The following is a 27,302-nucleotide window of genomic DNA, read 5'->3' as shown; positions in this document are numbered from 1 at the left end:
AACCTGCAGAGTGGCTTACTGTGGGATACCCTTGCTGATAATCACAGCTGAAGCTTTGCAGACAAGAATGGACACCGCTGAACTTCAGTTTTGGAGCTTTTGAAGCTTGAATTTTGGGAGATAGTAGCATCCCCCTCAGGACTTCCAGAGTAGGAACCTCTCCAGTTTTATTTTGGTCAAAAATCACTAGTCAATTTCAAACATGTTTTAATGTATCATCACAAATAACCTGGATCAAGCAGACATTGAAGCAAAACATTGAAGTGAAATTTTGAGAAGTTCCTAGCTCACAAGTAATTTGGAGTTACGGGTTCTTGCCTGGACTTGGGGAGAATGATCATGATAGAGCCAGATTTCATTGAATCATACGACCAGGATGATCTTTGCGCTCTCCAAAGTTCTCATGGGATAGGGAATGAATTCCTTGTTTTGTTGGGGATAGCAGCAGTGCCAGTTCAGAAGACAGGCAGGTGAACTCTCTTTCAGTGGCACTCAATTTTCCTTTTTCAAGTAGCTGGTAAGTGGATGGTGTGGGGATTAGAGAGGATGCCTTGCTACTCCTTTTCCAATGGAAGGAAGCCTCCAGGCCTGTGAGATGTTCACAGAGCAGTGGGATGTGCTGCCTCAGAAATCCCTGATGAGCTGGAAGAACAGAAACTTGCTTAGTCTCCAGCCATGAGTGGCAGAGGGCGGGTTCCCAAGCAACACATTCCTCATCCCATTAAAACAGCTGTGTTCAAAAAAGGAAAGCATACAGTCCCCTTTTTATAGGCAGTGTGCCTTTGGGCAGGTGGTTAAAGCTGTATTTTTGCACACGCTGTCTGTGTACTGTTGGTCTGTATTTAGTGCATAGTCTAACTGGATGAGTTTGAGTAGCAAACGCTGTTTGGATGAGTGATGCTGTCTTTAATGACAGAATTGGCAAAAAAATGTAACACTGTGCTCATGCATACATGCTGATGTAATTCTTCTGTAATGTGTGTATGAATACAGCCATGCACATGTAGAAATAAAATGACTTCAGTCAGGAAGGAGAACAGTTTAACAGCACACAGACAATGCTTGCCTGGTTATAATACATCAGCATGATGTAAAGTCAGTTCAAGGGTGTGCAATTAATTGGATGACTTTTGACCTGGGCTGCTGGCTGTTCTTACTGCCTTGTTGGGATATCTCCCAGCTTCACACAAAACTACTGCGTGGCCATGCCTTTTATTTTAATCATCTGTAAAGGCTTTTCTCTGGTAGCAGGCATCTGCAAGTTGCTGTGACCACAACCTGTGAGTTCTTAGCACTTGTCTCAAGGCTGTCCACTCTAAGCTGTCCGATTTCTCCTTTGGAGATAGAGTCGCATCAATCTGAGAGTCTGATGATGTGTCTTTTGCTTCTAAAAGTCTTGAGATAGGTGTTCAAATGTTTGCATGCAAAGCTCAGTTTCTTCTATAGCTATCTTGTTTCTACTCTGTCACTCATGGGGTAACTTGACAAACCATTTGTAGTTCTTCTGAGAGATATCCTTCCAAAATGCCTTGTCTGACACACTTCATGGTTTAACAAAGGTAAATAAGCATTCTGAAACATGCTTGAAGCTCTTGTGCCTCAGTTATTGTTGACTTCCCTCAGTGTGTTTTTGAATGATGTTTCGGAAAGTGCTCAGCAGCTCTGGTATGGTCCCTTACAACATAACCTCTTTGCATCTAGCGGTCTTCTACAGTTAAATCTTAAATCCCAAAATACTTGCAATGCTAATAGAAATACTAGGAATACAGGTTTACCACCTCTTCTTTTTCTGAGTAGGCTTCTCTTTGAATGGTGCTACCTTGGGGATGGAAGAAGCGAAGCCAGCCCTTTGGAAAGGGCTTCCAAAGGCATTTTTTACCTGTGTTTGAAGCAAAAGTCATCAGCATGTGCTTGTTCAGGAAACTGGCCTGTGTTTAGGATAAATGAGCCAAGCCCATTCCACATTGTTTGCCATATGTACCAACATAACACATATGCACAAGCTGTTTGTTCTGCAGATTAGTTGTAGTGATCTTACAGCTACATGGGGAGACCTTTGTTGAAGACCTTTGTTGAAAAGGATGCTGAGGAAAAATCACTTGTTGGGATGTCACTTTGCCACGCAGGAAGATTATTAATGGCAGCAAAGGTTCCTTTGTGTTTCAGAATGGACATAAGCATATGTAGGACAGGGCTGAGTAGGGTGCTGGGGCTGTTCATTGCACGTGAAGCGGGGTTAAGCTTGGCATTTCTCTTTTGCTTAGTAGAAGAATCCTTACTCCATGTAATCAGCTTTCATTTTATGCTGTTCTGCATGTTGGAGTTGGCTTCTGGGAAGAAAATTCTCAGGAGCAGCAAGGCCTTAAAATAGATAAGGAGTAGTTTCCAGAAGCTGAAACAAATTGTGATTGTTTAGGAAGTGATAGTAGTGCTTATGTAAAATGGTGCCATGTCAGCTTATTTTTACATGTGATGTTTTATGTTTAGCCGGACAGATGTTTGTTATGGTTTATTTTTTGCTGTTAGCCAGATGCAAGGTTGCTTATTTTCTTATGGGATTGTTTTGAAGAATGTCCCTTTTTAAAATGTTGTTACTGGGGAAGGAAATCTATAAACCTGATATAATAGGTGTGTTAACCATTAGATAAGAGGAGGAAGAATATCTTATTTTACTTTAAAATACAATACAGCCAAGGCACAAGAATTTGGATACGGAACAAACATAAAAGACATTGTAAATACAGGACGAGGACCAGTAGGAATGGGTGGAATTTGGCCCTATTGAAGTCAGTGGGAGTTTTGCCGTTGACTCCAGTGGGACAGGATCTCACCCAAGGATGTGAACCCTGCCCCAGGAGCTGCCCTGATTGTCATTATTTCCCTGGGCTCTCAAAGCCACATGCTGCTGCTTCCCTCTGTTCTGCTGATACCCTAATGCCCCCCAGGGTGTGTGGTGAAGCCTCTTCCACCCAAGGGCTATACTTGTGGTTTGGCTTTTCAGCCTGTTGGTTGCCTGCCCATGCTTCCATGGGTAACTGTAGCAAGCAGAAGAGACAGGAGCTGAGGAGAGCCTTAAAAATCAGGCTCTTTGTGCCCAGTGGTGGTTTTAAGTGATGAGAAGATGGGAATGAGGGAATAGGCATGGTGAGAATCAGAGAGGTAGTGGTGTACAGAGCCCATTTTGGTTCATTTATATCAAGTTTTCTCAACCTGAAGGTAGTTATGTACCTTTTAGCATCATTTCTAGAGTGATTTATATTGTTTTATGTGCTTAGAACTGCAAGATGTTGCAGAAACAGTGGCGGTACGTCCAAAAAAGAAGTCCTCATTTCAAGTGTGCTTGGGAGTGGGAGTGCAAGGAGCCAGTCTGGAATGCATTTCCTTACTTCAAAGGCAAGAACAGCTATTTCAAAAAGTGAGATCACAGGCAGATCCAACTTCTAAGGAGGGAAAGATAATCTCTGCACAAGTCACCCTTTGATGCAATTCTGAAGATAACAAATGATATCAAAAAGGTTTGGGGCAGAGGTATGCTGGCCCCTATACTGCACCCTGTAAGATGTTGTTGTGCTGCACGCTTCTCTGGACTGAAAGCCACTTTACCAAGTGACTGTGAATATAACAAAGTGTGTAAGGTAATTTGGAGTAGATTTCAGTCGTCTAAGCAGTGGAAGATAGGAAGATAAGTGCTGTGTGTGTGAGGATGCGAAAAACAGCTGCAGTTCAGGTACCCCGTACCCTGCTCACTGCTGGTGATTGGCGCGCTGTAGGTGCTGTTTTATTGACAAGAGAGGCTCTCCAACTTCCCGCTGCTTTTTGGGCAGGATGGAGTTGACATCTTGATTTCTGAGATGAGCCAGAAGGCAGCTGTCTGCTGGCATCGAGCCACTTTCAGGATGTTGGCCTTAATTTCTAGGTCAGTCATAATTAAATAGTTCATCCTCTAAACAAATTATCTACAGAAAACAGTTCTGCTTTATTCTTGATGACTATAATACAGCTATAAATACCTGTAGATACACTTGAGGAATGAAATTGGTTTGAAATACATTTCTAGTGAGATTCTTGAGTTTATATATGAGCTTGAAATATATATGTAGTTCTTTCTAACAAATGAAGCCTCCCTCAACCCCCAAAATCTGGCCACGCTCTTGCCTTGTGCTGCAGCGAGGGACTGCTTCTCTCTTAGGGACAGTCATGCCCAAAGAAGGAATTTGCTGTGATGTGTGGCAAAAGAGAAGATGTCAGGCACCAGGTCTTCATTTTTAATGCTGAGATAAAACTTGCATTGATTTGGGACCGTTGAGATACCTTCATTTTGCAGTGCACCACATTTAGTTAAATGTAATTTATATGCCTGCGTAGAAAATAAATAGCTTACAGGTATTATTAAACAGTACATTTTTGAAGCAGAGGCTTTGAACCAAATCTTGAAAGAGTTAGCAGTCTCAGCTTCTTGGATTTCAATGATGATGGAAGAAGGAAGGAGCATGGCTCTAAAATGCAGGAATCCGTGGTCTGCCTTTGCCTGGAGACATTTATGAGACCGAGGCATGTCAGGCTGCCTTTAGTAGTGCCACTTGTCACTTAGGGTTAACCCCATTCCCTTATGTGCTGTTGCAGAAGCCCATGTCTGCACTAGCTCATCGGTGAGTGCGCACACAAGCGTTTTCCTCTCCTGCATTACACAGCCCAGCCCTCAGGCAGCTCCCTGTCACCTGTGCTCCATCCACCATGTCCAGCTCAGTGCCAGGTCCTGCAGAGATCCCTGTGGGCTCAGGGCATGGTGCAGAGCCCTGTATTGCATCACAGCCTCCTGCTTTCATGTCTCCTTACCTCATAGCCATCCTCAGGCTTTATTAACAGCCTCAACTGGGACTCTCTCATGTTCTCTGTGTTGCTTTTGAACTTCTCTGTTCAAGCGATTACTGTGTAAACCTTGCCATAAATATTGACTTTGCAAGAAGCAAACTGTTTTCCTGCAGTCTTTTGGCATTTCTTGATGTCTCTGTACTGAATAACAAACCTGCGTTTGCACTGGAATCCGAGCTTGGTTGTGAGTCCAACTGGTCTTGACTTCCAGTCTGGCTTTGGAAAACAACTCCATTAACACATTTCCTGTGGGTATCTTGCTCATAGTAGGCTGCAGTTTATGGAAGGGATTTCTTTGTTTAGTTTCAGAGGGTTTTTCACATTTTCTCTAGCATTTTGTCCTGGTTGCTTCACAGCACTGGTATTCTCCAAGACTGACTATAAACCACCAGTGCTGCTGTAGATGGGGCACAGCCCCATTTGTATGCTTGTCATAGAGTGCTGGCACCAGTGGGATCTCCTTCAATCTGCTGGGAGTTAAGCAAAACCTAGGACTTGCATTGTCCTTCTTGAAGGCAGAGTCTTGTCCTGCCCTGTTCTACTTTAGGGGAAGCAGGCAGTTGAAAGCAAGCAGTTCTGGCTGATGTGGGTTTGCATGAGATTCAAGTGCAAGAACCAATGTTTTGAATAAACACTGGCAAACAGACCTGTCATCCTGCTGAAGGGAGAAAATAGTTTTCCCTTCAATGCACATTGGCAATTCCTGTGGCTCACCAAATGAGATTTTTTAGAAGCCTGACCTGAAACCTGCCTTTCTCCATGGGTTTGAGTCAGTGTATTTCTGGACCATAACAGCCTTTGAGGAGCTGTTGGTGGACTGTGCAGTTCCTGGCACAAGGAGACTTCTCAATCCTCAGTTCTAATTACTTTCTCCCAGTAGGGGAGGTAGGCTTGAGGCCAAGGGAAAGGGATTCAGGTTTATAGCTGCTGTCTTAGAAAAATGAAGAGTTTTTTGATTTTGTCCTTGATGATATGGTAGCAAAATTGAAGAATTGGACTTGATGACTGACTCAATTAAGTTTCTTAGCATGCGTTTTCCCACCTTTTACGGTAGGTTTTAGCTGGAGCTGATGAAGTATGAGTCTCACTTCTTCCTATCATAAATTGTATTTAGTAATATTTCTGTCTGCATTCTCAGCATGCTATTAGTGTTAGTGTGCAATGTATATTACTGTTCCATCATTAGCAGATGAGGCGCCACTCATTTGAAACTGAATGCTTCATTCCAGCGTTGTATCTCAATAAAATCCATTTTACTCCCTTTTCATAATCAATGAAGAGATGTTTGAAAGTCCTGTTGCTGAAACCAGGTAAAGATGCCACATGGCAATCATTCTGGGGCACTTTGGAGCTTCCAGAAGTGGTCCAAAATAGAACCTGCCTTCATCCTCTTGTACTGCTTCTACTGGAGCAAGTACTGCAGCCTTGAGGTCTGCAGAGCAAAGTGCTTGCTGCTGGAAGCCAGCTACCTGCCCTGCACATACAATGGGGAGGTTATTTTGGACCAGCAGTTGTCTGTTCCTGAAGGCTGAGCACCCATTGGTTGTTAATGTGCATTACGTATGCCTCTCAGTTTGCTTTCATCCCATTTCATCACATTTTAAATGCACTCACGTACAGAACAGAAATTATGATGTGTATTAGTAGAGGAGTACTCGTTGAGAAGCAGTGATTTTGGTGCCTGGAGCCAGATCTGTCCATAAAAGTATTGTCAGTTGCCAGCTCTGTTAGATTTTCTTTGGCTTGAATGTGGTTCTGTGGGAGTGTTGGAAGCTTTATGGTATTTGTCACTGCTGTTGGGCTTCTTGTTCTGGTGGCTTATTCTGAGTGCAGAACGTGCCTTGTTACAATTCCCCCAACTTAAGTACGTGTTTTCTTGGGTGTATCAATTAGGAGCAATCCAGAAGATTTTAGTGAAACACCCTTGCTATGAAGAGCATTATGTTATGTACCTGCTGAATTTTGAATGAGGCTGCTGCTGGGATGAAGGTAGAATGGCTGAGGAAGGTGACTACAACCTGACAGCAAAACTCAATCTCAGTTCTCCTTATCTTGACTTGAGTAAAGCTTTTGACACGGTGGCACACAAGAAGCTGTTTAAGATGAAAACAAGCAGGAAACCAGCAAGGTGTGGAAGGAACATGTTAATAAGAAGGTAGACTGGGAAAGGAGAACAGATCCTTGTGGAGGAGATGGCCACCACTGAGGTTCCTGGTGGTTGCTCTGGGAGTGCTCTTATTGCTTCTGATAGCTGCTCCTGATGGAAGGAAATAGAAAGTGAGATGTACTGCTGCTCAGGAGAGTGATTCAGAGGTGGAGGGTTATTATAGACAGGGCAGCAGACTGCCTCATTTCTTCAGGACTTGTGAAATCACAGAATCATTAGGATTGGAAAAGACCTCTAGGATCACCTAGTCCAACCACCAACCTGTCACCACCATGCCCACTAACCATGTCCCTCAGTGTCACATCCACACGTTTCTTCAACCACCCCCTGGGCAGCTTCTTCCAATGCACTGCAGCTCTTTCTGTGAAGAAATTTTTCCTAGTATCCAACCTGAAACAAAGGCTGAGGCATTATGGTTGGTCTCTAAAGGTACCCTGGGGTAACCAGCAGAGGGGAAAGGCTGTTCTGGACACAAGAACATGTGTGAATGCTGCCTTCTGAAGTGATGTGCCTGGAGGCCAGAGTGCAGTGGAGATAGGAATCTAGAAAGTTTTAAGGGTAAGCTTGATGCATCTATGGGAGGGGTGTTAGGACATCATGTCTTGTGACAACTGGGGCTGGAGTTTTCAGTGTGAAAAGGAAGAAGTTCCTGCTACTGCCTGCCTGATGCACCCATCTGGGCAGGGTGATAAGGAGCAGCAGCTCTCTCTGAGGTTTGAAGCAACGTTCCTTGTTTTATCAGAAAAAGCAGGACAAAACTTCCATGCCCAGGCTGCGTGTGAAGACATACATCTTCAAGGGATGGGTTTTGCGAAGGCTTCCCTGACAGCACTGATTACTAGAATGGCCTCCAGAGCCAGCCTCTCTGCTGGCCATACTGGTTTGACTGGTTGTAGTTCAAATGAGCACCCATCCTGCAGTGCTGTTATCCTGCTGGGATGGAGAAGTTCACAGACCTGCCCTGTGCTCTCCCCTTAGCTGACACGAACGTAAAATAGCTTAATCCTTTGCCTCAGTGTAACCAAATCTAAGCTTGGGTCTGTGTGCCTTTTTTCCCAAACTGTATCTATTCCAGGCTGTGTAGTTGTAGGCAGCTGCCAGCCTGTGCTGCTGGTTGGAACTGGAGCTCAGAGGAAGGAATACAGATCTGACTGGCTGCAAACAGTGTCTCCTGGTGCACGTGGTTGTGTTGTGCTCTGGGGACAACAGCACATGTGGTGCCTTGTTCTGGAATGTAATGCTCATAAGTTTTGCTTTTATTTCACCCCCAAGACTTCAAAAATTTATATAAGGTAAGTACATATCTATAAATATCTCTACTTTTTTAAGTTTCCAGCCAGGAAAACTACCCTGACAATCTGAAAGACAGATTTTGCATAAAGGCTTGCCCACCTGTGTGTGGACGGTGAGGCTGTAAGGCGATTAGTGTCCCTTGTGGTGTGGGGAGGACAGCTCACCTGCTTGAGATCAGTGTGAATGGGAGCAGGAAGCAGAATTACTGCGCCTTTTTCTTTTTTTGCCTCCCTGTGCTAAGCATAGATAACATGCTCAGGAGGCGTTTTGCCATATGAAAAGGTGGAAGGTAAGTGAGCAGGAGATTCTTTGGCTAAAATATGAGTGCAGTGTTACGCTCTGTAGTGATACTGTTTGTGGGGTGTGGCTGTTCCACCTAGTGACGGCAGCATCTTTCTTGCAGGCCCAAAGACAACGATGGAGTGCCAGAAATTCATCAAGTTTGGGAACCAGCTTCTTCGCCGGAAAAATGTGGACTGCACTCGAGAAGACAGCCGGCTCTCGCGGTGCCTCAACACCTTTGACTTGGTGGCCCTTGGTGTGGGCAGCACTCTGGGGGCAGGTGTCTATGTACTGGCTGGGGCTGTAGCACGAGTGAACGCGGGACCTGCCATTGTCATCTCCTTCTTGATCGCTGCCTTGGCTTCTGTGCTGGCTGGACTCTGCTATGGAGAATTTGGTGCTCGTGTTCCTAAGACGGGATCAGCTTATCTGTACAGCTATGTGACTGTTGGCGAGCTGTGGGCCTTCATCACGGGGTGGAATTTAATCCTCTCCTATGTTATCGGTGAGTATGGTGGGCATGCAGCAAGACCATACCAAGTCCCGGATGGCAGCCTTGCTGGTACCATCAGCCATGTTTGTGTGCCTGCATTGCTCTGCACTCACTGAAAATGTGAGGGCTCTTTGGCAGGGTGCACTGACTGTGACTGCTGTCACTTGGCAAGGTGAGTGCTGTCCTGCAGGCTGAAGCTTTGTAACGAAGGCAAATTGCTACTTCAGCTACTTCCTCTGAACTCCCACATCATCTCTTTGTCATATCCTGGCTGCTGCACACTTGCCAGGGAGCAAGTGTTCCCTATGTTGAAAAACAAGTAGCTGACAGAAGGGTGCTTTTACATGACAGCTCCAGGCTGATTAAGGATTAATTTCTGGTCCCTTCAAAACCTGTTCAGAGCACCTGGAGATCAGAATTCTGCCTCATGAGTGGTTGCAGGATTAAACACGGGGGTGAGCTGCAGGTTCACAGTCTCTGAAAGGTCCGAAACAAATCCCTCCTAAGCCTTTCACTCCCACTAGGGCTGGATCATGCTCTGAGCATGCAGTGTATTCTTCAGCTGACATATTAAAACTAAACCACTATTTGTCAATTAAAGATTCGTGTCTTTTCAAGCACATTTTGGGCTTGTTATTATGTCTATAGGTAAGGCTGCAGCCAACTTGCCAGTTGAGAGTGAAGACTTACGAGTTAAAATGAGAAACAATGTTGTGCTAAATGATTAAAGGAAGTTTGTTTTTTTTTTTAACTGTGTTTTATGAGATATACAATTGTTACCTTGGAGATAGTTCCCATGATGCTGGGGTAAGATCATATCATGAGTGACATAGTGATGTAGCAGCTGCTTGTCTGAGATAGCACTGGCTCTCATCTGTGTGCTACCTGAAACCTTTTCTTCTCCCTCCTCTCTTTCTTTTACTTTTTAATAAGAAAGGAGAGATTGGGAAACCAAAGTCAATTAAAGTTGTCTCCTCAGGAAATGTGAGCCCTGCGGTTCTTCTATGAATCAAATTCATTGTAGGGAGGAGATGAAAATAGTTTTTAAACAAAGTTAAGCATATAATTTACTCCAGTCTTCTGAAATGGACTCTGCTTAGGCTGCACATACAAAATTGGAACAGTTTTCCTAGTAATTTATGCTCTGATCCAGAAAAGTAATGCTAAATAGTCTTCCTCATGCTCCTTACCTGGTCGCTTACATTGTGGCCCTTTTTACTGTGATGTTGGACCTCCAAAAAGACAGACATTGCCATGGAAATAAGGAAAAACCCGATTCTGCAAATTTGTGATGAGATTTACCTCCCCAGCATTACACTCCTGAGCAGTGCCACCATCCTGAGCAGAATCCAACTATGGGGGCAAGAACTTAAATTTGTAAGGGACTCGGCCAGCTTGATGTTTTTACTGAGGTTTCAGACATCTGTTCAGAAAGTATTGTGGGATGGAGCGGGATCATGGTGGCCAGCAGATGATGGGTGGCAGTAGTGTCCAGGGCAGGGTCTTGGAGGTGGGGAATGAGAAAAAATGGGCAATCGATTAGTTGGGCAGGGTCTGGATGGTGGGGGAAAGAGGGATTGTTCCAGGACCAGGATATGATGTGAAATTTCTTCTGGGGTGATGGGAGTTGTGCCAGATTGTGGGTGGGGAATGTTGCAGAAAGAGGAGGCTGGTGGAAGCTCGTTAATGTGGCGCATCATAGAATCATGTCACAGAATGGCCTGGGTTGAAAAGGACCACAATGATCATCTAGTTTCAACCCCCTGCTATGTGCAGGGTCTCCAACCACCAGACCAGGCTGCCCAGAGCCACATCCAGCCTGGCCTTGAATGCCTTCAGGGATGGGGCATCCACAGCCTCCTTGGGCGACCTGTTCCAGTGCGTCACCACCCTCTGGGTGAAAAACTTCCACCTGATACCTAACCTAAACCTCCCCAGTCTCAGTTTAAAACCATTTCTCCTTGTCCTATCACTATCCACCCTTGTAATGGCTTTGTTGGGGTCTCCTTCCCAGACCATGTGGTCACGTCCCAGCCTGGTCCCGATCCTGTAGCCAGCTCACACCCAAGCAGATCAGTTGGCCTAAGCACTGTGCAGGGTGAACAGGAGCCATCTGCAAAGGTCATGCTGACCCCAAAGCCATAAATCCTCCTGGATACGGGCCCTGTGCTCCATGCTTTTCAGCAGCAATAAAGATGTCCTCCAGGTGTCTGCGATGCTGGAATAGTATCAGAATCCCCCGCTTCCCAAGGCTGTTGGTTACAAAGTTCTGCATGAGCTACTGATAGCGTTGTGGAACTGGCTTCCAAGCAACTGGCATTAACATAAAGCATGCAGGAGCTGGTTCTTCCTGTCCTAGAACATGAAATACTGCAGCCAAGGCAAAGAAATGAAAGTAGTAAAAAAAATATCTTTTTCCCTGGAATTTTCCTGAAGCAAAGCTGAAAATTTGTAATGTGATACAGAGTAACTTTTGGAGGTTTTTTTTTAGATTAAAAGCACCAATGTTCTGTCCCTTTAAGTGCATTCACAGCTTGTGCCTCTGTGTCTCAAAGAGCAGCATGGTACCCAGGCAGGCCTAAGCTGTGCCTTATTATGATCCTGTTGACAAGCCAAGTTGCACAGAGAGCATTCCCAGCGTTGCTGCAGGTGTTGCTGACCACTGCTGAGGAGGGTTGTGCTGTGGGTGAGCACAGTTTTTGACACAATCACAGGTACTGGAGTTGTGACCTGAAAACCTGCCTCTATCAGGATGAACTATTTTGGGTATAGGAGTGCACAGAGTTCTCTAAGGAACTGCTTTGCAAACCAACAGCAAGCCAACCTCTTTTTATTTATTTATTTTTTTTATTTTTAAATTAGGTAATTCTGTACAGTAGTAATTATATAACAGCATCTAATTGTGTGAGAGAGTTATATATGGTGTACAATATTGGTAACCTAACAGTAGTCAGTGTAACACAGGAGAATAAGAAGCAGACTGTCTGGTAGCCAAAGCTACTTGTTTTACCCAGTGCTGCCACTGACTGGTGGTTGCTGCTGTTTCATCTCTCTGGAGTGGCTCAATAGCATCCCAGAGTCAGACATCCTGAGACCCCTGGGTCAGTCCTCATCCCAGCAAGCTGTGCCATGGTGTTCTAGAAACTGCACCAAGCTGAGGCCAGAAGTATCTTTATGCTACTCAGATGCTCCAGTAGTGGAGTCCAAAGAGTCCTGAACTTGGGTAGTGTGCCATCCACCAAAGGTGACCCCCATCCGCTCTGTTCTCTGGCAGGAACCTCCAGTGTGGCCAGAGCCTGGAGTGCCACGTTTGATGAAATCATAGGTGGGCACATTGAAGACTTTTGTGAAAGATACATGACAATGAACGCTCCAGGAGTGCTAGCAAAATACCCAGACATCTTCGCTGTGGTGATAATCATCATCTTAACAGGTAAAACCTCAGAGGTGTTTGTGAGTCTTGGACCTCCACCTTCTGTCATTTCATTGTTTGCTTTCAGAATGGGCACGAGGTCCCATTTGTTTTGGACGACTTACTAAAGCTCTTTCTTTGCTATGGATGTTGGATTTACCTAGATATCCACAGAGGACTTAGCACTGGGCATATCCTGTTTGTAAGCTTTTTAATTAGTGGGGAGGGCTTTTGATATTTTTGAGCCACTTTTAAAGCCATTGATTAAGTTTGGTATAAGGAAGGAAAGAAAAGATGACTTGTTAACCTCAATCAGGTAAGGAAGTCTAATCCTTCTTCCTCTCCCAATCCTATTATACAACAATTTCATTCTGTTGCTCCTCTATTTTTGTTCTCCCAATGATAATCTGCACCGACTGCAAGATCCCAGAGAAATAAATATGTGAAAATCAGTCCTTTTTTTTTTTTTTTTTTTTTTTTCCAAAAAATTGTTCCAAGGCTTTGATAAAGATTTGGAAACGTTTTGAAAATGTCAAAAATTAAAATCCTTCTAAACTTTTACCAACAGCTGTAACTTGCAAAACATTACAAAATTTAGGCTAATTTAAGAAATAATTACTCTTCTCATGTACCTCTGTGGTTTCCTGCATGCAGAAGCTGCAGTGTTGCCCAACAAGGTTATCATGACATTTCCCACCGTGATCTGGATGGGCATCTCGCAGCATGGGCTCTGCTCACTGGGACAAGCTTCATAAACCAGTGATGCTTTGGCATCTTGAGTTTGAATCTCGTATGTTTTATTTTAAAAGATGGAAATTGAGTGAGCAGAAATCTCCCCTCTCCCTGAAATGCCTTGGGGTAGCAGTAAGAATACCACTTAGGGCTTCTTTTGTCCTTTTGGCCCACATGAAGTGTTTTGCTTTCTCGTAGTCTTCTTATTAAATATAGGTTGAAGGTTTGGGTTCTTGAAAGTCAGCTACCTGAAGTTACCAGAGCTTGTCCCTCAGAGAGGCTGTGTTACGCCTCGGTGAGATGTTGGTTGCCAGAGCCTGCAAATGTGCTCTTCTCCTGATGGACTTTCTCTGAAGACCATGAGCAGAAAACCTGTTCTCACTGAGCTCTCTGGCAAAGCAGGAGTCCTGTGATGCCACCTTGTTCTGTGTCTTGAGCTGTAAGTAGCTGACCTCCTGGATTCAGTCTCTGTGGAGAATGGCATCGTGTTTTTTGCTGCTCATGTAAAGGTGATTGTTGATCATAACATCTGCCTTTGGCCGAGACCTCTAAGACAGTGCTCCTTCCTGAGAAACCACCTGTGGTGCTTTCTCCAGATGGCTGGGTGGAGTGTGTGGCTGTATCTGGATGCACAGCGTGGTGCTGTGAGGTGAAACTTTACCTGGAGCATGTGCCAAATTGGCATGCTGTGTGGGAACGTGTGTCACATCAGTAATGTGTGGGCAGGAGTCCCCGTCAGCTTTCCCAGTGACTTAATCCTGGCCTACCTGAGCTGCCTGGCTTTGTGGAGGAGCAGAAATACTACAGTGGGCAAAGCTCAGCATTGATGTTTTCAGTAAGTGAGCTGTTGTGCTGCCTTCGCTGGTGAAATACCTGACTGCATATTTTCTGTTTTTTTTTCCCAGGGCTTTTAACCTTTGGTGTGAAGGAATCTGCCCTGGTGAACAAAGTGTTCACCTGCATCAACATCCTCGTCATCGGCTTTGTCGTGGTCTCTGGCTTTGTGAAAGGATCTGTGAAAAACTGGCACTTGACTGAAGAGGACATTTACAATACCAGCCATGGCACTCATGGAGACAAGTAAGTTGGACCTTGTCTTTTCAGATTTAAAATTGATGTATATTCATCATTTTCCTCCTGTTTACAGGAGGGTTTGTGAGAGATTCAGGGAGCCTGTGAATGGTATGGTTCCCTCCTTTACCAAATTCCAGTGTTGTGACTGGAGTTCAAAGGGTAGAGAAAAGAGCTTTGCAGATAACCTCATACTCAGGGCTGCCCCAGGCTGACTGTTGTGCCTGTATTAAGCCTTGACCAAGTACAGCTGTGTAGTTTTTTTGGACACCTTGGTCATTTCCTTGAAGAATGATTGTATTTATGGAGACCTTGTCCCAGATGCATGAGAAGGTAGGAGGCAAGTTGCAGATTATTTTAATGTGTTGCAGCAGACGTATCACAAATCCATTTTTAATGACATTTTGCTACTTGGCCAAAATCCTATATTCCTACACAAGACCAAAATTAAGGAGCTTATAAGGGTAGCCTGTGATACAAGGCCATTCATTTTTTGCTTGAGATTGTTCAATACATATGACTGCTCTCTTGTCTTTTGAATGTCTCCGCATACATCAGCTCAGTCCTGGCTTGCTATCTAACCCCTTCATGCTGGTCTGCAAGGAAACACAGTTTGGCACAACCTGGAGAGATTTATAAATATTGCATGGCTCTAGTTTGGCTTGTATACAAGCCACTTATTGAGCTTCTCTGCAAAATTCAGCCTGCTGTGAACTTCTTCCCTGTGAACAAATTGCTTCTGTAGGAGAGGTTCCCCCTCCTTCCCTCCTGCTATTCCCAAGCAAGTAGCAATTAGTGCAGTAGCTTTAAAGTACAACTGTAGCTCTTTCACCCATAGCTCTTACTATTTTTGTAATGTCTATCTGGGGTTTACTTTATCATTATTTCCAGAGTAATCCATATCTGGGTTGTACTATTTCTGTAAATAACAAGTGAGCTTTCATCCCTCAGAGGAAGTTCTACAAGAGAGTTTGGATGATTCTTCCTGATAAGATCTGCACTTTTGGGATTTCCCTTAATTTAATTGCTGTAATTCATCATGACAAAGGCTTTTCTCTCAATTTTGAGTGGCCTCAGTTAACTTGAACTGAGGGGTGTTATAGACAGTGTTTCAACACAGACAGTTGTATCTCAGGCTTTGATGCTGAGTGCAGGGGAGTCACTAAATGTCTGTCTGTTGACTTTAATGAACTTAGTATCCGGCTCAGCAAAGCATTTGATGTTTCAGAGGTGCAGGTGCCTCTCCTCCCTCAGCACAACATGCAGAATTTGGATACAAAGTTGGCATAGGGAATTTTGAAGTTGAGGGTGGAGCACGGATGGATTTTAGGCTGTCTCAGCACCCTGCATTGCTTTTTGGTGTCTACTCATGCTTCACCTGAATCCATCTTAGGTGAACAGTGCATAGTTCACATTTTTGTTTGACTTCAGTGTTAAGGATTACATGTTGAGCTTTTTCAAAAGCTTCATTATCTATATAGACACAATAATAGTAAGAGAGGAATCTTAATGTTCATGTTATTTTCTCCCTGTTGTAGCCAAGACATCTTTATCCCCACCAGAAAAACAGATGATGGGAATAAACAGAACCGTTTTTATTCCATGCATTCCCCAAACTACTGCAGGCCAGTCCAGAGCTCAGCAGTGGGTAGGGCTTAGCATTTTGCCCCGTATTTGTAGTGAAAAGCAGAGCATGTTCCTTTGAACTCCAGCTGTGGGTGTCACTATGAGCTGTATGAAAAGTTTTGTTGTTCCCACCTAGGCAGAATGGTTCTAACCCAGTGCCATGCTTTTTAGTCAAACACAGGGAGAAAAGCTCTATGGTGTTGGAGGGTTTATGCCTTATGGATTGAAAGGAGTCCTTTCAGGGGCAGCCACATGTTTTTATGCTTTCGTGGGATTTGACTGTATTGCTACAACAGGTAAGATGGAGGGCATCTTCATTCCAGTTGTGAACCTGGTTGCTGGTTGATTGGCTTTTGGTACTATTGTGCAGCACAGATAATCAGTAATCCAGGATGCTGCTTTCATTATTCCTGTGTTAAGTTCAGTCCATAATATATTTTTGACTCAGCTGCTTCTGATAATCAAAGTGCTGAGTATAGACAAGTCCCTGGGTGCATGAATGTTGCCTTCTAGCTGCTGTGGCAGGCTGCATAACCCATCAAAAGAGCTTCTTTTCTTCTTTGCCTCCAGTCCCACAGTTGCTCACTGATAGCGCTAACCAGGTCCAGCTCTATAGAAAACATGGCCAGTTGTACTGATCTGACATACAAGAAAAACCAGATTCAGATGCTTTGTGTGACTTAAAGAGTTTGGACATCCCACTCCAGATGATGCTTTAATCAGGTTATTCTGGAATAGGATGCTTCAGTGCCTTCAACTGAAGGTGCTCCATTGGTGTAGTGTATTTAAAGAGACACAGAAAGAGAGCACTTCTCAGGAGGAGTCTGCACTCTAAAGCTGTGCCTCAAAATGAAAGGGAGTTTTTTATCTCCAAGGGTTCAGAGATCTCCTTCTGAGAAAGAAGCCATCAGCATTGTCGCATTTCTCCTGGCTTAGAATAATCTAATTCCCCCAGAGAAAGGAAGGATTATCCTTAATTTCACATTTGACAAGAGCTGAGGAACAGAGAGGGGAGATAATTACAAAGACAGATAAAATAGTGCTGCCTTGTGTTCCAAGATGTTTGAGAAATGCTATAGCTCCATTACTTCAGCTAGCCCCAGGGCCTCTCCGTGGAGAAGCTCATTAATCTGGCTTTGACTTAGAGGTTTATGGGTCTCTGCTTATTGGTTCATCCTCCTGAAATGCCAAGCTTCAGAAATGTACACTTTTTGAGAAGAGCAGCTCTGCAGGACAGAGAAGGCTCACAACTGTTTCTTAATTAATCATTGCCTGAATTGGGAGGTTCTTTTTAACACATTTGTCCCAGTTTGGTAGTCCAAAATTTTCTGTAAAGAAAATAGAGGGATTTTTTTTTTTTAGAGGGATTTCCAAAGACCCATATGATTTTCAGGTGTGCCATCGAAGTAACTTTCCCTGGAACTGGGTATGTAGGGTGCTCTTGCCACAGTGCAGTTGCTTTGGTGGAGATATATATACTGAAATTCTCTCCCAAATATTTGCCCCAGAATTGTGTGATCATTTTTTGTCTTGTCACTTGTGACCACTGAGCTGTTTTTGGAGCCATGCTATCAGTGGCATTGCAGGAGTAGTTGGTGATAAATTAACTCTTTGGAGAAGGAACTGCTTTTAATCCAAATTGTTTCTGTGTCTGGGTTTACAAGTCCTCCACAGATGTTTATGTCAGGAGTGACAGGAGCAGCAAAACTGGGAGCAAACAGCCAGTCTGGGGTATGTGAAGGGCACCTTAGGCCATGATAGTAGGCTTTGATAGATCTTGCTTGTCCATGAGCTGATATTTCAATTTCTTTCTTCTAGGTGAGGAGGTGAAAAACCCTCAGAAGGCCATTCCTATTGGCATTGTGGCATCTCTGCTCATCTGCTTTGTGGCTTATTTTGGTGTGTCAGCTGCCCTGACACTCATGATGCCTTACTACCAGCTGGATACCAATAGCCCATTACCCAATGCCTTTAAGTATGTGGGTTGGGATGGAGCCAATTATGCAGTGGCAGTTGGTTCCCTATGTGCACTTTCTACGAGGTGAGACACTGCTTTTCCCTTGTGCCTCTTTTACAGCAAATGCTTATCTCCATCTTCTTAACAAAATGCTGCATGTTGGGGCTGTGTAGTGGCTCAGTTTGTTTGCCTTCATCATGTTCCCCTGGGTCATTACTAGAAGAGCTAGATCAGGGACAAAACTTAGAGCTTCTGACATCAAAAAGGCCAGGATTTCGCCCTGTGATAAATTTCAGAGATGTGTGTGACCAATATAACTTCAGAAACTCCTGTCTTAGCAGCAAACCCAGTAGGTGCCCAGTAGGTGGAATATGAATCTAGAATCAGTGAGTCAAGAAGACAGCTTTGTAGTGCAAACACAGTTTGCTCGCAAGACATCCTGGCCTGCTGGGATAAAACATGTCAGGTAGTGTAGGGGGCATCTTCTGGAGCATGTGGGGCTTACCATATCCGGGGCAATCTGTCTGCAGGTTACCTCCAGGACAGCTATCTGGCCAGGAGGCAAGGCAGGCTGGATGCAGAGTATGTCATGTTCTTATGCACTGTGGAGCTCTTTTTCAAATCAACTTAGACATATGCAATTAGATGAGCAACTCATAGAGGCTCATACAAGTTAGGGTGTTTTGCCACCTGAGTATCAGGCTGCTTTTATGTCCCATTGCTAAGTTTAAATATCCAAAATCATGGAGCTGTAACTTAGTTTCCAGCTACTAGCAACGTGGGCATTCAGAGGGAGCCTTTTAAAGAAGCTGAAGTGATTGAGAGCCACCCGTTTCAGTTTGTAGTGCCATAAATTTGATTGCTTTTTTGTGCTTGAGCCCTGCTGGAGGTGTTCTAAGCAGACTATTTCCCCCTTCTTTGTTCTTAGTCTCCTTGGCTCCATGTTTCCAATGCCTCGAATAATTTATGCCATGGCAGAAGATGGACTTCTCTTTAAATTTTTGGCAAAAGTCAATGAGAAGAGGAAAACTCCAATAATTGCTACAGTGACATCAGGAGCTGTTGCAGGTAACATTCTGAGACTTGATGCACGAGTGGAGCAGGGACATAATCTCATCCTAGGAGCAGATAAGTCATCCTGATGCTAGCCCACTTATTAATCGGATACATTGCACAGCGTGATTTCCCAGAGCATGGCCCAGGTTTCCAAAGCCTGGGAGAGCAAGGGCAGGATGAGTGTGAATAGCTCACTGCATGTCTGTGCTTCTTGCTCAGAACTCGTTGCTGATATCTCACCTCATGCCAAGAGCTGCCTTCATCCACTCCCTGCGTGCTCTGTCAGCTTTACAAATAATTAACCCCCTGCAGTGGCAGCCAGCTATGCCTCAGCATCCCTGTGGCCATTGGCCCGGCTTGGCTGCAGGCTCTGTGCACTGTGTGTCTGTAGGTAGATGCTCAGTGGAAGATGCCAGAGCAGCTGGAGACAAGCAGATGGACCCTGTGACACAGACATTTGTTAATCAGTTTATCACAGCTGGTCACAGTCCTGTCCTCTCCTTCCTTCTGTCCCAAGAATAGGGGAATTTAACCTAACAGACAACAAAGATGAGTGGCTTATACTCTTCTCACAGCCACCCCCCCTCCTCACAGCACCTAGCAAGCAGAAGGGTGTTGCTGCTTTTTCTTTACCTTCTGCCATCCAAATCTGGGATAAGCCACTGGTGTAGAATGTGCCACCTTTGAGGCGTTGTTACCAAAGTGCTATGATGAGCTCTAAGCTGTGGTGAAACAGCTCAGCCTTCTGCAGCTGAAAGCTGGGCCCTGCAGAGTTTTTCATACAGCTGCTTTGCTGCCACCTTTATCTTCAGGGAACCTTGAGCCCACAGTGGGGAATAAAGAGCCAGAGAAAGAAAGGAATTTGGTTTGCCTTCTCTTCAGATTACCCTATTGTGGTTTACAGCATGCAGGACCAAAGTGCAACCAGAGCTGCAGATATGGGGAGCATTTGAAGCTTGAGACTTTGCGTTGCTTTGGCTGTCGAGTTTGAGGCAGTGCATTAGAGACAGACTGGCTCAGGTTCAGCTTTGAAACCCTTTATACAATGGTCTGTACAACAGAGAGTTGCCCAGCAAGACTGTGAAGGCAAAATAATCTGTAAGAGATGGTAGGCTGCATGGTCTCAGGGCTGCTACAGCTACGACTGGGGATTCAGGCAGTGAGGCTATGGTTTAAACACTTGCTCACTGCTCATGATTAGAGGGGAATGTCACTTCAGCTTTGCTTCTCATACAGGCATATCATAGGATGCCCTTGTTTCAGAATACCCATATATGTATACCAGGCTGGCAATCTACTGTAATAAATGGTCCCTTTGCTTCCAGTTTGTGAGACTGTGCTGTGACATCCTGTGAGGCTCAGGGGGTTACAAGGCAATTGGCATTCATTGAGTCTTCCCTGTCCCCATATCAGCATGGCTTGGGCTCCCTGGATTTCCCTTGCCAGGTCCTGAGCAACAATCACACTTATGCTGTTGTCATTAATGCTTCAATACATATTCTGCTGTGTTGGTGTTTTCTTCCCTTTCACCTTCCTCTCCTCCCACAGCTATTATGGCCTTTCTCTTCGACTTGAAAGACCTTGTGGATCTCATGTCTATTGGGACCCTCCTGGCTTACTCGTTGGTGGCAGCCTGCGTATTGGTATTGAGGTATGGATGTAGAAGTAGCCTCACACAGACAGAAACCCACACTCTGCAGTTGGATGCCCTCTTTATATCTGTAGACCCAGTGACACAGAACTATTGCTGAGAGTATGAAAGACTCATTTCTTCAACGTCATGGGGAACTGTACTCGTTGGAGGTGCAAGAGCATCTTCTGAGCTTGGTTAGCTCCTGATCCTTGCCATCGTAGCAGCAGTCAGACATCAGACCCTGGATGTCCTAGGAGATGTACTGGTGGGTAGGAGTGACATGAGTGGTCCAGGATGTCTGCTTCATTGTTACACTTGTTCCCACTGAGGATACAGTTTCAGGCTGTCTTTTGAAAGGGACTTAATGAGCAAATAGGCTTTTGAAAGGTGTCTTTGTCAGCACAGACATACTGTGCTGAGAGCATTGGAAGGAGCTGTTGTGAGCAGCTTGTCCTTGGACATCTGGACCCATTTTGGTGTCTGAAAAAAAGAACCAGCTAATGATCAACTGCATGGAGGTTCCTTGTTCCTCTGAGGCCCTAGAGTGAGAGTTCAGCTGCACACACCTCAGCACCAAGGCAAGATATGGCGGTATTGCTTGTGATTTTTACCTTTGGTCTGCATCCTTGAGAAAGTCAGCAAAGATACCCTTCAGTCAGCAGTGAAGTTGCTGCCAGTTGTGTCAGGCAGTAAGGTAGTCATTGTAAAGTCTAGCATCAGCAGTGAAGCTGAGCAGGTTTTTGCAGGATCAGTGACTCAATGCATGTCTATAAAAAGAGCTGAACTCCCATAGCTTCCCCAGAATAAGATGAAGATTGAGCATCTTAATTGCTTGGCACCTCATGGACAACAGCACTCCACCCAGGAGGACTGAGTTTTGAAGATGTTGCTGAAAAATATCTTCACGTGTTCACTGAGTTATTCAGAGTCTAGTGAATGTTTTTTACCTGCTCACAGCAAATGCATTGGACTAAGAACGGGTTTCAGCTGACGAAGGGCCGACGCTGTATTTTAATACCATTGCTCTGTGCCTGTGCCATCCACCATGCCCCCCTGTACAGAGCCAGAGGATTTTTCTTGTCCTTCATACCTTCCCTTTGGCTTCTTGGCTTCCTCTTCTCCATATAGCTATAAATGGCTTCTTAATTTGCTTTTGCAAGCTGCAGTCCTTATGATATGGCACTTTCCCCATCATAGATTTGTGGAGCTGACAGACAACCTTGCAGCAGCCCAGGCAGCTGATTTAGCTGCCTTTTGAAGGAACGACTAAATTGTTTCCGAAGCTGTAGGGTGCTGTGACTAATGTCCTGCTGTGGCTGGACCCAAGGATTTCACTGCATTTCACAATTCACATGTCACAGAAGATCTCATTGTCATCATATCCCCACAGGACTGATCTTAAGGGGTCTAGCAAAATGGCCCTTTCCTTAGGCTTGTGGCTGAGAGTCTCCTGCAAAACTTTATTTTAAAAGACAGTTGAAGAATGTTTGTTCTGTCTGGATCCATGTGGTTGTGACTTGTTGAATGAAGTGTTATCCATGTATGCAACAAAAAATTACAGATCTTTGTTTACTTCTTCCTTCATTATGAGGCAGTAGATGGCAGTAGCAGAAGAGACTGATACAGAGGAGATCAGGGCACAGAGAACGTCACTGTGTGCTGTGATCAGCAGCTGCTAGGATGTGATATCTGCTGAGCTGTTAGTTCAGTTGCTTCCACACCAAAACATCATCTCATGAAGATGAGGGCTTAACAGCCACAGATTACCCCATAGGCTGATGCTACCTGATTGTTCTCCTGCCTATTGCTTCTCCAGTCCTCACTGCTACCACCCTGTCATATTCTGGTGATCAGGGTGGTAGGGTTTCTGAAAGGGAATACTGTCCATCTTAGAACACTGGCATTGCAAACAAGCTTAAAGTGATGATAGCTGACTATATTTACTCATGTAATTGGTTTTGTAATTCCACATAAAGTCTTGGTTATTCCTCACATTGTCTTCTGAAATAGAAGGCTGTAGACATTACATATGCTTGTTCTGATGCTAGAAAGATCTAGGGTGCAGTCAGTGTTCTGTGTGGTACCCCGCACCAAACCAAACTGCTCTTTGTTTTGCTTCTCTTTTCCTAGGTATCAGCCAGAGCAGCCTAATTTGGCGTACCAGATGGCTCGAACAACAGAGGAGACAGATAACAATGAGTCTGTGAGCACGAGTGAGTCTCAGACAGGATTTCTGCCAGAGGAAGAGGAGAAATGTTCCCTCAAAGCCATACTGTGTCCCCCAAATTCAGACCCTTCCAAGTTCTCTGGCTTGGTGGTGAACATCTCCACCTGCATCATTGGTAAGTACGAGGCAGTGTGGCTGTGGGGCAGTGAGCCAGCTGGGTGATTGTGGTGCTCACCATGGTGGGAAAGCTCACTTCCTTGCTTGTTAAGGATTGCTTGCAATTTCAATGAGATCTGAGGATCTACAGGTTCAAATGAAGACTTCAAAAGAAATGCACAGATTAGCTATGTGAGTCTGTGTAGGGAAAAGGTATTTGTATTTTCTTGTTTTCAAGTTTTGTTTGCTATGCTTTCAGGTTTTGCATTGCCTGCTTATGGTTTGGTGTTTTTTTGTTCTTTTTTTTCCCTCTTGCTGAAAAAAATAAAGCATTGGTAAGCTTTTGGTGTCTGTTCACAGGTTTCCTTATCGTGGGCAGCTGTGTCTTGACTGCCCTCGAGCCAAGCACGCTGATAAAGGCAGTATGGATTATTGCTGCAATCCTTGTTCTCATTATCAGCTTCATTGTATGGAAACAACCTGAAAGCAAAACTAAGCTTTCCTTTAAGGTGAGTGTCCCAGGAGGTGAAGTTAGAGAAGAGCTCTTCTGAAGGTGGCTGGAGGAGGCAATGCATGTTGTCTGTATCAGGAGGGACTTGGCCAAACGGTCACACAGAGAATGTAAGCGTACAGGTGTATCCGGCAGCACCCCAGGGGAATAAGCAAATTCAGCATAGAAAGTGGGGCTGAAAGAGTTAGCTGAGAGCTTTGGGAGGGAATTAGGAGAGGAAGATCAGAGATGGCCATAGAAGACTTAGAAAGAAATGTAAATGGAACTGGAGTCCAGGAGAAGCTGAGAGGACAGAGCCTGATCTAGAGATGTGGCCAGATAAGAGGTGTTTTTGAAACAGATGGCTATAACTTGTGGAAGAAACAGAGACCAGAGGGAAAGGGAATGCTTTTCAGCAGATCAGAATGGCCACATGAGATTGTAGCTATGGGAGAGAGAACCAAAGTAGCAAGATTGTGCATGGAGATCAAAGGGGCACCCGGTCAAAAATGTCAGTTCTTCCAGCTCTATCAGATGGAGTGTGTGTGTGGACCAATGTGAAAGGGTGGCTCAGTCCTTTAACCAGTCCTTTCACCTCCAGGGAAAGGACACCAGCCCTTCTCCTTGTCATGTTCAAAGTACTTTGTTGTCCTGGTAGCTGGCAAGCTTTTCCCAATAGCTTACTCTAAATTTCCACAGTGCACATTTAGCTATTATTTTCATGTTCTGCTGTTAGCTATGAAGGGATGACCAGTCTCTCTTTAACAGAATTAAGTAGGAGGAACTCTTGGCATTTTCCTGCCTTGCTCAAGCACGCTATCCTTTATATTGACAAATACAGATCACTTTTCAGTATTATCCTGCAGGTCATGTTTCATCATATGGTTGCAGGCTATTTCTCCAATTTATAAAGGCTGTTTGGGTTTCTAATCTAAAGTGCCACTAAAGTGCTCTCATTTTCACTGCTCTTACAGTTAGTGTTTGCAGCTCATCTTGGGTTTGTGGTCCCAAAAGTGGAAACAGAAGTGTGCAGGAGCAGAAAACTTAAGATCTGCTGTCTGAGCTGTATATTTGGAACTTAATTCTAAGAGTCTCTTTGCCTGACACTCAGGATATTTTATCTCCCTTTTTTTTTCCTTCAGGCACTCTTCTGTCCAAGGAAAAAATACAATTAGACCTGTCAGAGCTAAATCTGTAATGGCTGTTTCTTATCTCCTTGTTGTCTTTTAGGCATTTACAGCCTAACTGCTTAGTGATTTTTCTCCAGAATCTCTCTGGGAATCCAAGGCTGACTGGTTTGTTTCCCAGTTGCTCTCCTGTATTTCTTTTTAATAGGTCATTTGTCTTTCTTCCCCAGATTTTGGAGACCTTCCAGGTCTACCAAGAGCTCTCAAAGAAGCCTACTAATGTTTTAAAGATCATTCAGCAATCTTTAGGTTCATACCTCACCATCCTAGGGAAATGTCATTTATCCCTGCTATTTGACAATGCCTAATTTAGGAAAATATTCTTCTTCTGTTTTCTAGCTTGTGTGCCCATCCCCTGCTTAATGATGTGAATGGCTGCTTGCCATGAATGTGGTGTCTTTTCTTTTTTTGTGTGAAATTGAATTCAGTAAAGGCTTAATATATTTCAGCCTTTTTATTTTTTGTAAATGTCCTTTTCCTTACAGGTGAAGGAAATCCCTTCTGTTTTCCTCTCAGTTCCACCATATTCACAGACCTTTGTCCTCCTCAATTTCATCTGTCCACGCCTCTGCTATTTCTTCGCATTCTGTTTTTTGCTTTTTGGCTTTATGGTGTTCTGATTTTCTGATCACTAAAGCACTGTTGGTGTAGCTGCTCTGGTCTTTTACAGTATTTCCTGCTTTTCTTCCATTCTGGAGTTATTTCACAGAATCACACAAGATCACACAGTTGCTGAGGTTGGAAGGGGCACCTCAAGAGATGATCCCCCTGCTGTGTACTGCTTAACGACTACAGTACCTGCTGGGTGAAGTTCCTCAGGTGACTCCTCTCACCTTTCCTTAACCCTCTCCTGGTCTTCAGTTGGTTCCTGCCACAGTGCTACCCATGGTGTTCTTAGCTTGTTCCCCTCATGGCATTGGAGCTGAAGTTGGCTTCTTGTCTCCTTCTAAACCACAGAGCTAGGACAACCATTCTTAAAATGGACAGGAGTGATGCGAGTGGTGGTCACACAGGGGACTCACGTCCAGTAGTTAGATCTAACCTTGCCTTTTCTCAGATCCAACAGCTGGTAGCAGCCATCACATCCCATTAGCAAGGGATGCAACGTTCTTGCCTGCCCTCTGCTCTGCCCTGCAGATGTAATGTATCCCTCTTGCTTTTTCAGGTACCTCTTCTGCCCCTTCTTCCTATCGTGAGTATTTTTGTGAATGTTTACCTCATGATGCAGCTAGACCTAGGCACGTGGATAAGGTTTGCAGTCTGGATGCTCATAGGTGAGTTCAAAAGAGAAGAAAAATATGTGTGTTCAAAGTCTTGAGACTTTGTTAACTATAAATTTGCTGTAGCACTCCAGGGAGGGATTCTGCACTCTAAGCTGTTGGGTGACCTCTGTGACTTCATTGAAGCCATTTAGGCAGTGTGTCTCTAGCTTTGTTTTAAATGTAAGGGTCATAATACTCTTGTGAGGACAAAACAACAACCTATCATGCAACTTATGTGCTTCTTCCATAATGATTTCATGGTCAGCTACATATATATATACATATATATATATATATATATTTTTAATGCAGTTTTGTTAGTTTGTGTGTGTTTGTACTCAGAGTACACAGGGAAGATGTTGAGCAGCATGTGGCCTGGTGTTGTGATTGACTGCCTGATCTATTTATGGTCATCTGTCAGGAGCTTTACCAGGATACTGCTTTGTAGCTTCTTTCTGCAGTGGTAGGAGACTTGCAGGGTCAAAGACAGATGAATTGGGATTGTTCAGCATGGAGAAGAGGAGCCTCAAGGGAGACCTTACTGCTGTCTACAGTTGTCTGAAAGGAGTTTGTGGTGAGGGGGGGGGGTTGCCTCTTCTCCCAGATTACAGTGATGAGAAGGAATGGCCTCAAGTTGCACCAGGGGAGGTTCTGCTTGGATGTTAGGAAGAATTTCTTCTCAGAAATAGTAGCAGTGCATTGGAAGAGGCTGCTGAGGGAGGTGGTGGAGTCACTGTCCCTGGAGGTGTTCAGCAAACGTGGAGATGTGGCACTGAGGGATGTGATCAGTATGGGTGGTAGTAGACAGCTGGACTCGATGACTGTAGAGGTCTTTTCCAGCCTTGGTGATTCTATGATTCTATGAATCAACAAGGGCTGCTTGAAGCAGCTGCCCACTTGCTCTGAACCTGATCAAGGCAAAAGCCATGCTCTAGATAGCTTCTTTTTTACCCAGATCTCATTTTTCATGTGTCCTCATTCCCTTTTTCATTCCACTTTACCTATGGATGTTAGCACTTTGCCAGGTCGTCCTAAGCTCAGGACATCTCGGTGCTAAAGCAGCACTGCCTTGTGCAGAGCCAGACAGAAATTCATCCAGAATTGGAACCCCACTGTGCAAACCTCATGGACTGCCAGAGCATTTTTGTTTCTTTAATGTGAAAATTCCTCTCTGTGCCTTCTTTTAAGATGTCACGGGGCATCAAAACAAGCTGAAGAAGGAGGGTTGTGTGTCACCATGTGAGGAATCCATATTAAAAGAGAGAGCTGTGGCTGTGAGCCAGCACAAGCAGGGTGTGCAGAGGAGCAATCTTTGTGTTGGCACTTTTACTTTTTCACTTGTTTTTTTGTTCCAAGTGCTGGTTTTATAACCTGGGTTAAACCTAGCTTTCTTTTCCACGACGGGCAGTGATGCCAAGATGCAAGCTGTCAGGAGGGCTGTAACCT

The 27,302-nt window shown here is 44.5% G+C and overlaps 1 protein-coding gene across 4 annotated transcripts in view; it reads left to right on the top strand.

Moving 5' to 3' along the window:
• SLC7A1 (solute carrier family 7 member 1) overlaps positions 1-27,302 on the top strand; it is a 61,227-nt gene that overhangs the window by 29,418 nt on the left and 4,507 nt on the right. For all 4 annotated transcript variants that reach the window (XM_042867321.1, XM_042867320.1, XM_042867319.1 and 1 more), the window contains 10 exons: positions 8,736-9,119; positions 12,382-12,540; positions 14,157-14,331; positions 16,120-16,244; positions 17,767-17,989; positions 18,834-18,973; positions 20,510-20,612; positions 22,725-22,936; positions 23,278-23,426; positions 25,760-25,868. In XM_042867321.1, coding sequence (XP_042723255.1) covers positions 8,750-9,119; positions 12,382-12,540; positions 14,157-14,331; positions 16,120-16,244; positions 17,767-17,989; positions 18,834-18,973; positions 20,510-20,612; positions 22,725-22,936; positions 23,278-23,426; positions 25,760-25,868 — 1,765 coding nt within the window. In that variant the 5' untranslated portion in view covers positions 8,736-8,749. The remainder of the gene's footprint in view (positions 1-8,735; positions 9,120-12,381; positions 12,541-14,156; positions 14,332-16,119; positions 16,245-17,766; positions 17,990-18,833; positions 18,974-20,509; positions 20,613-22,724; positions 22,937-23,277; positions 23,427-25,759; positions 25,869-27,302) is intronic.

The sequence above is a fragment of the Lagopus leucura genome, unplaced genomic scaffold, assembly GCF_019238085.1.
Source record: "Lagopus leucura isolate 7727_CA_CO unplaced genomic scaffold, USGS_WTPT01 Super-Scaffold_100001, whole genome shotgun sequence".
NCBI classification, from domain to species: Eukaryota; Metazoa; Chordata; class Aves; order Galliformes; family Phasianidae; genus Lagopus; species Lagopus leucura.
Note: the sequence above shows the minus strand (reverse complement) of the source record. Positions and strands in the feature narration are given on the sequence as shown.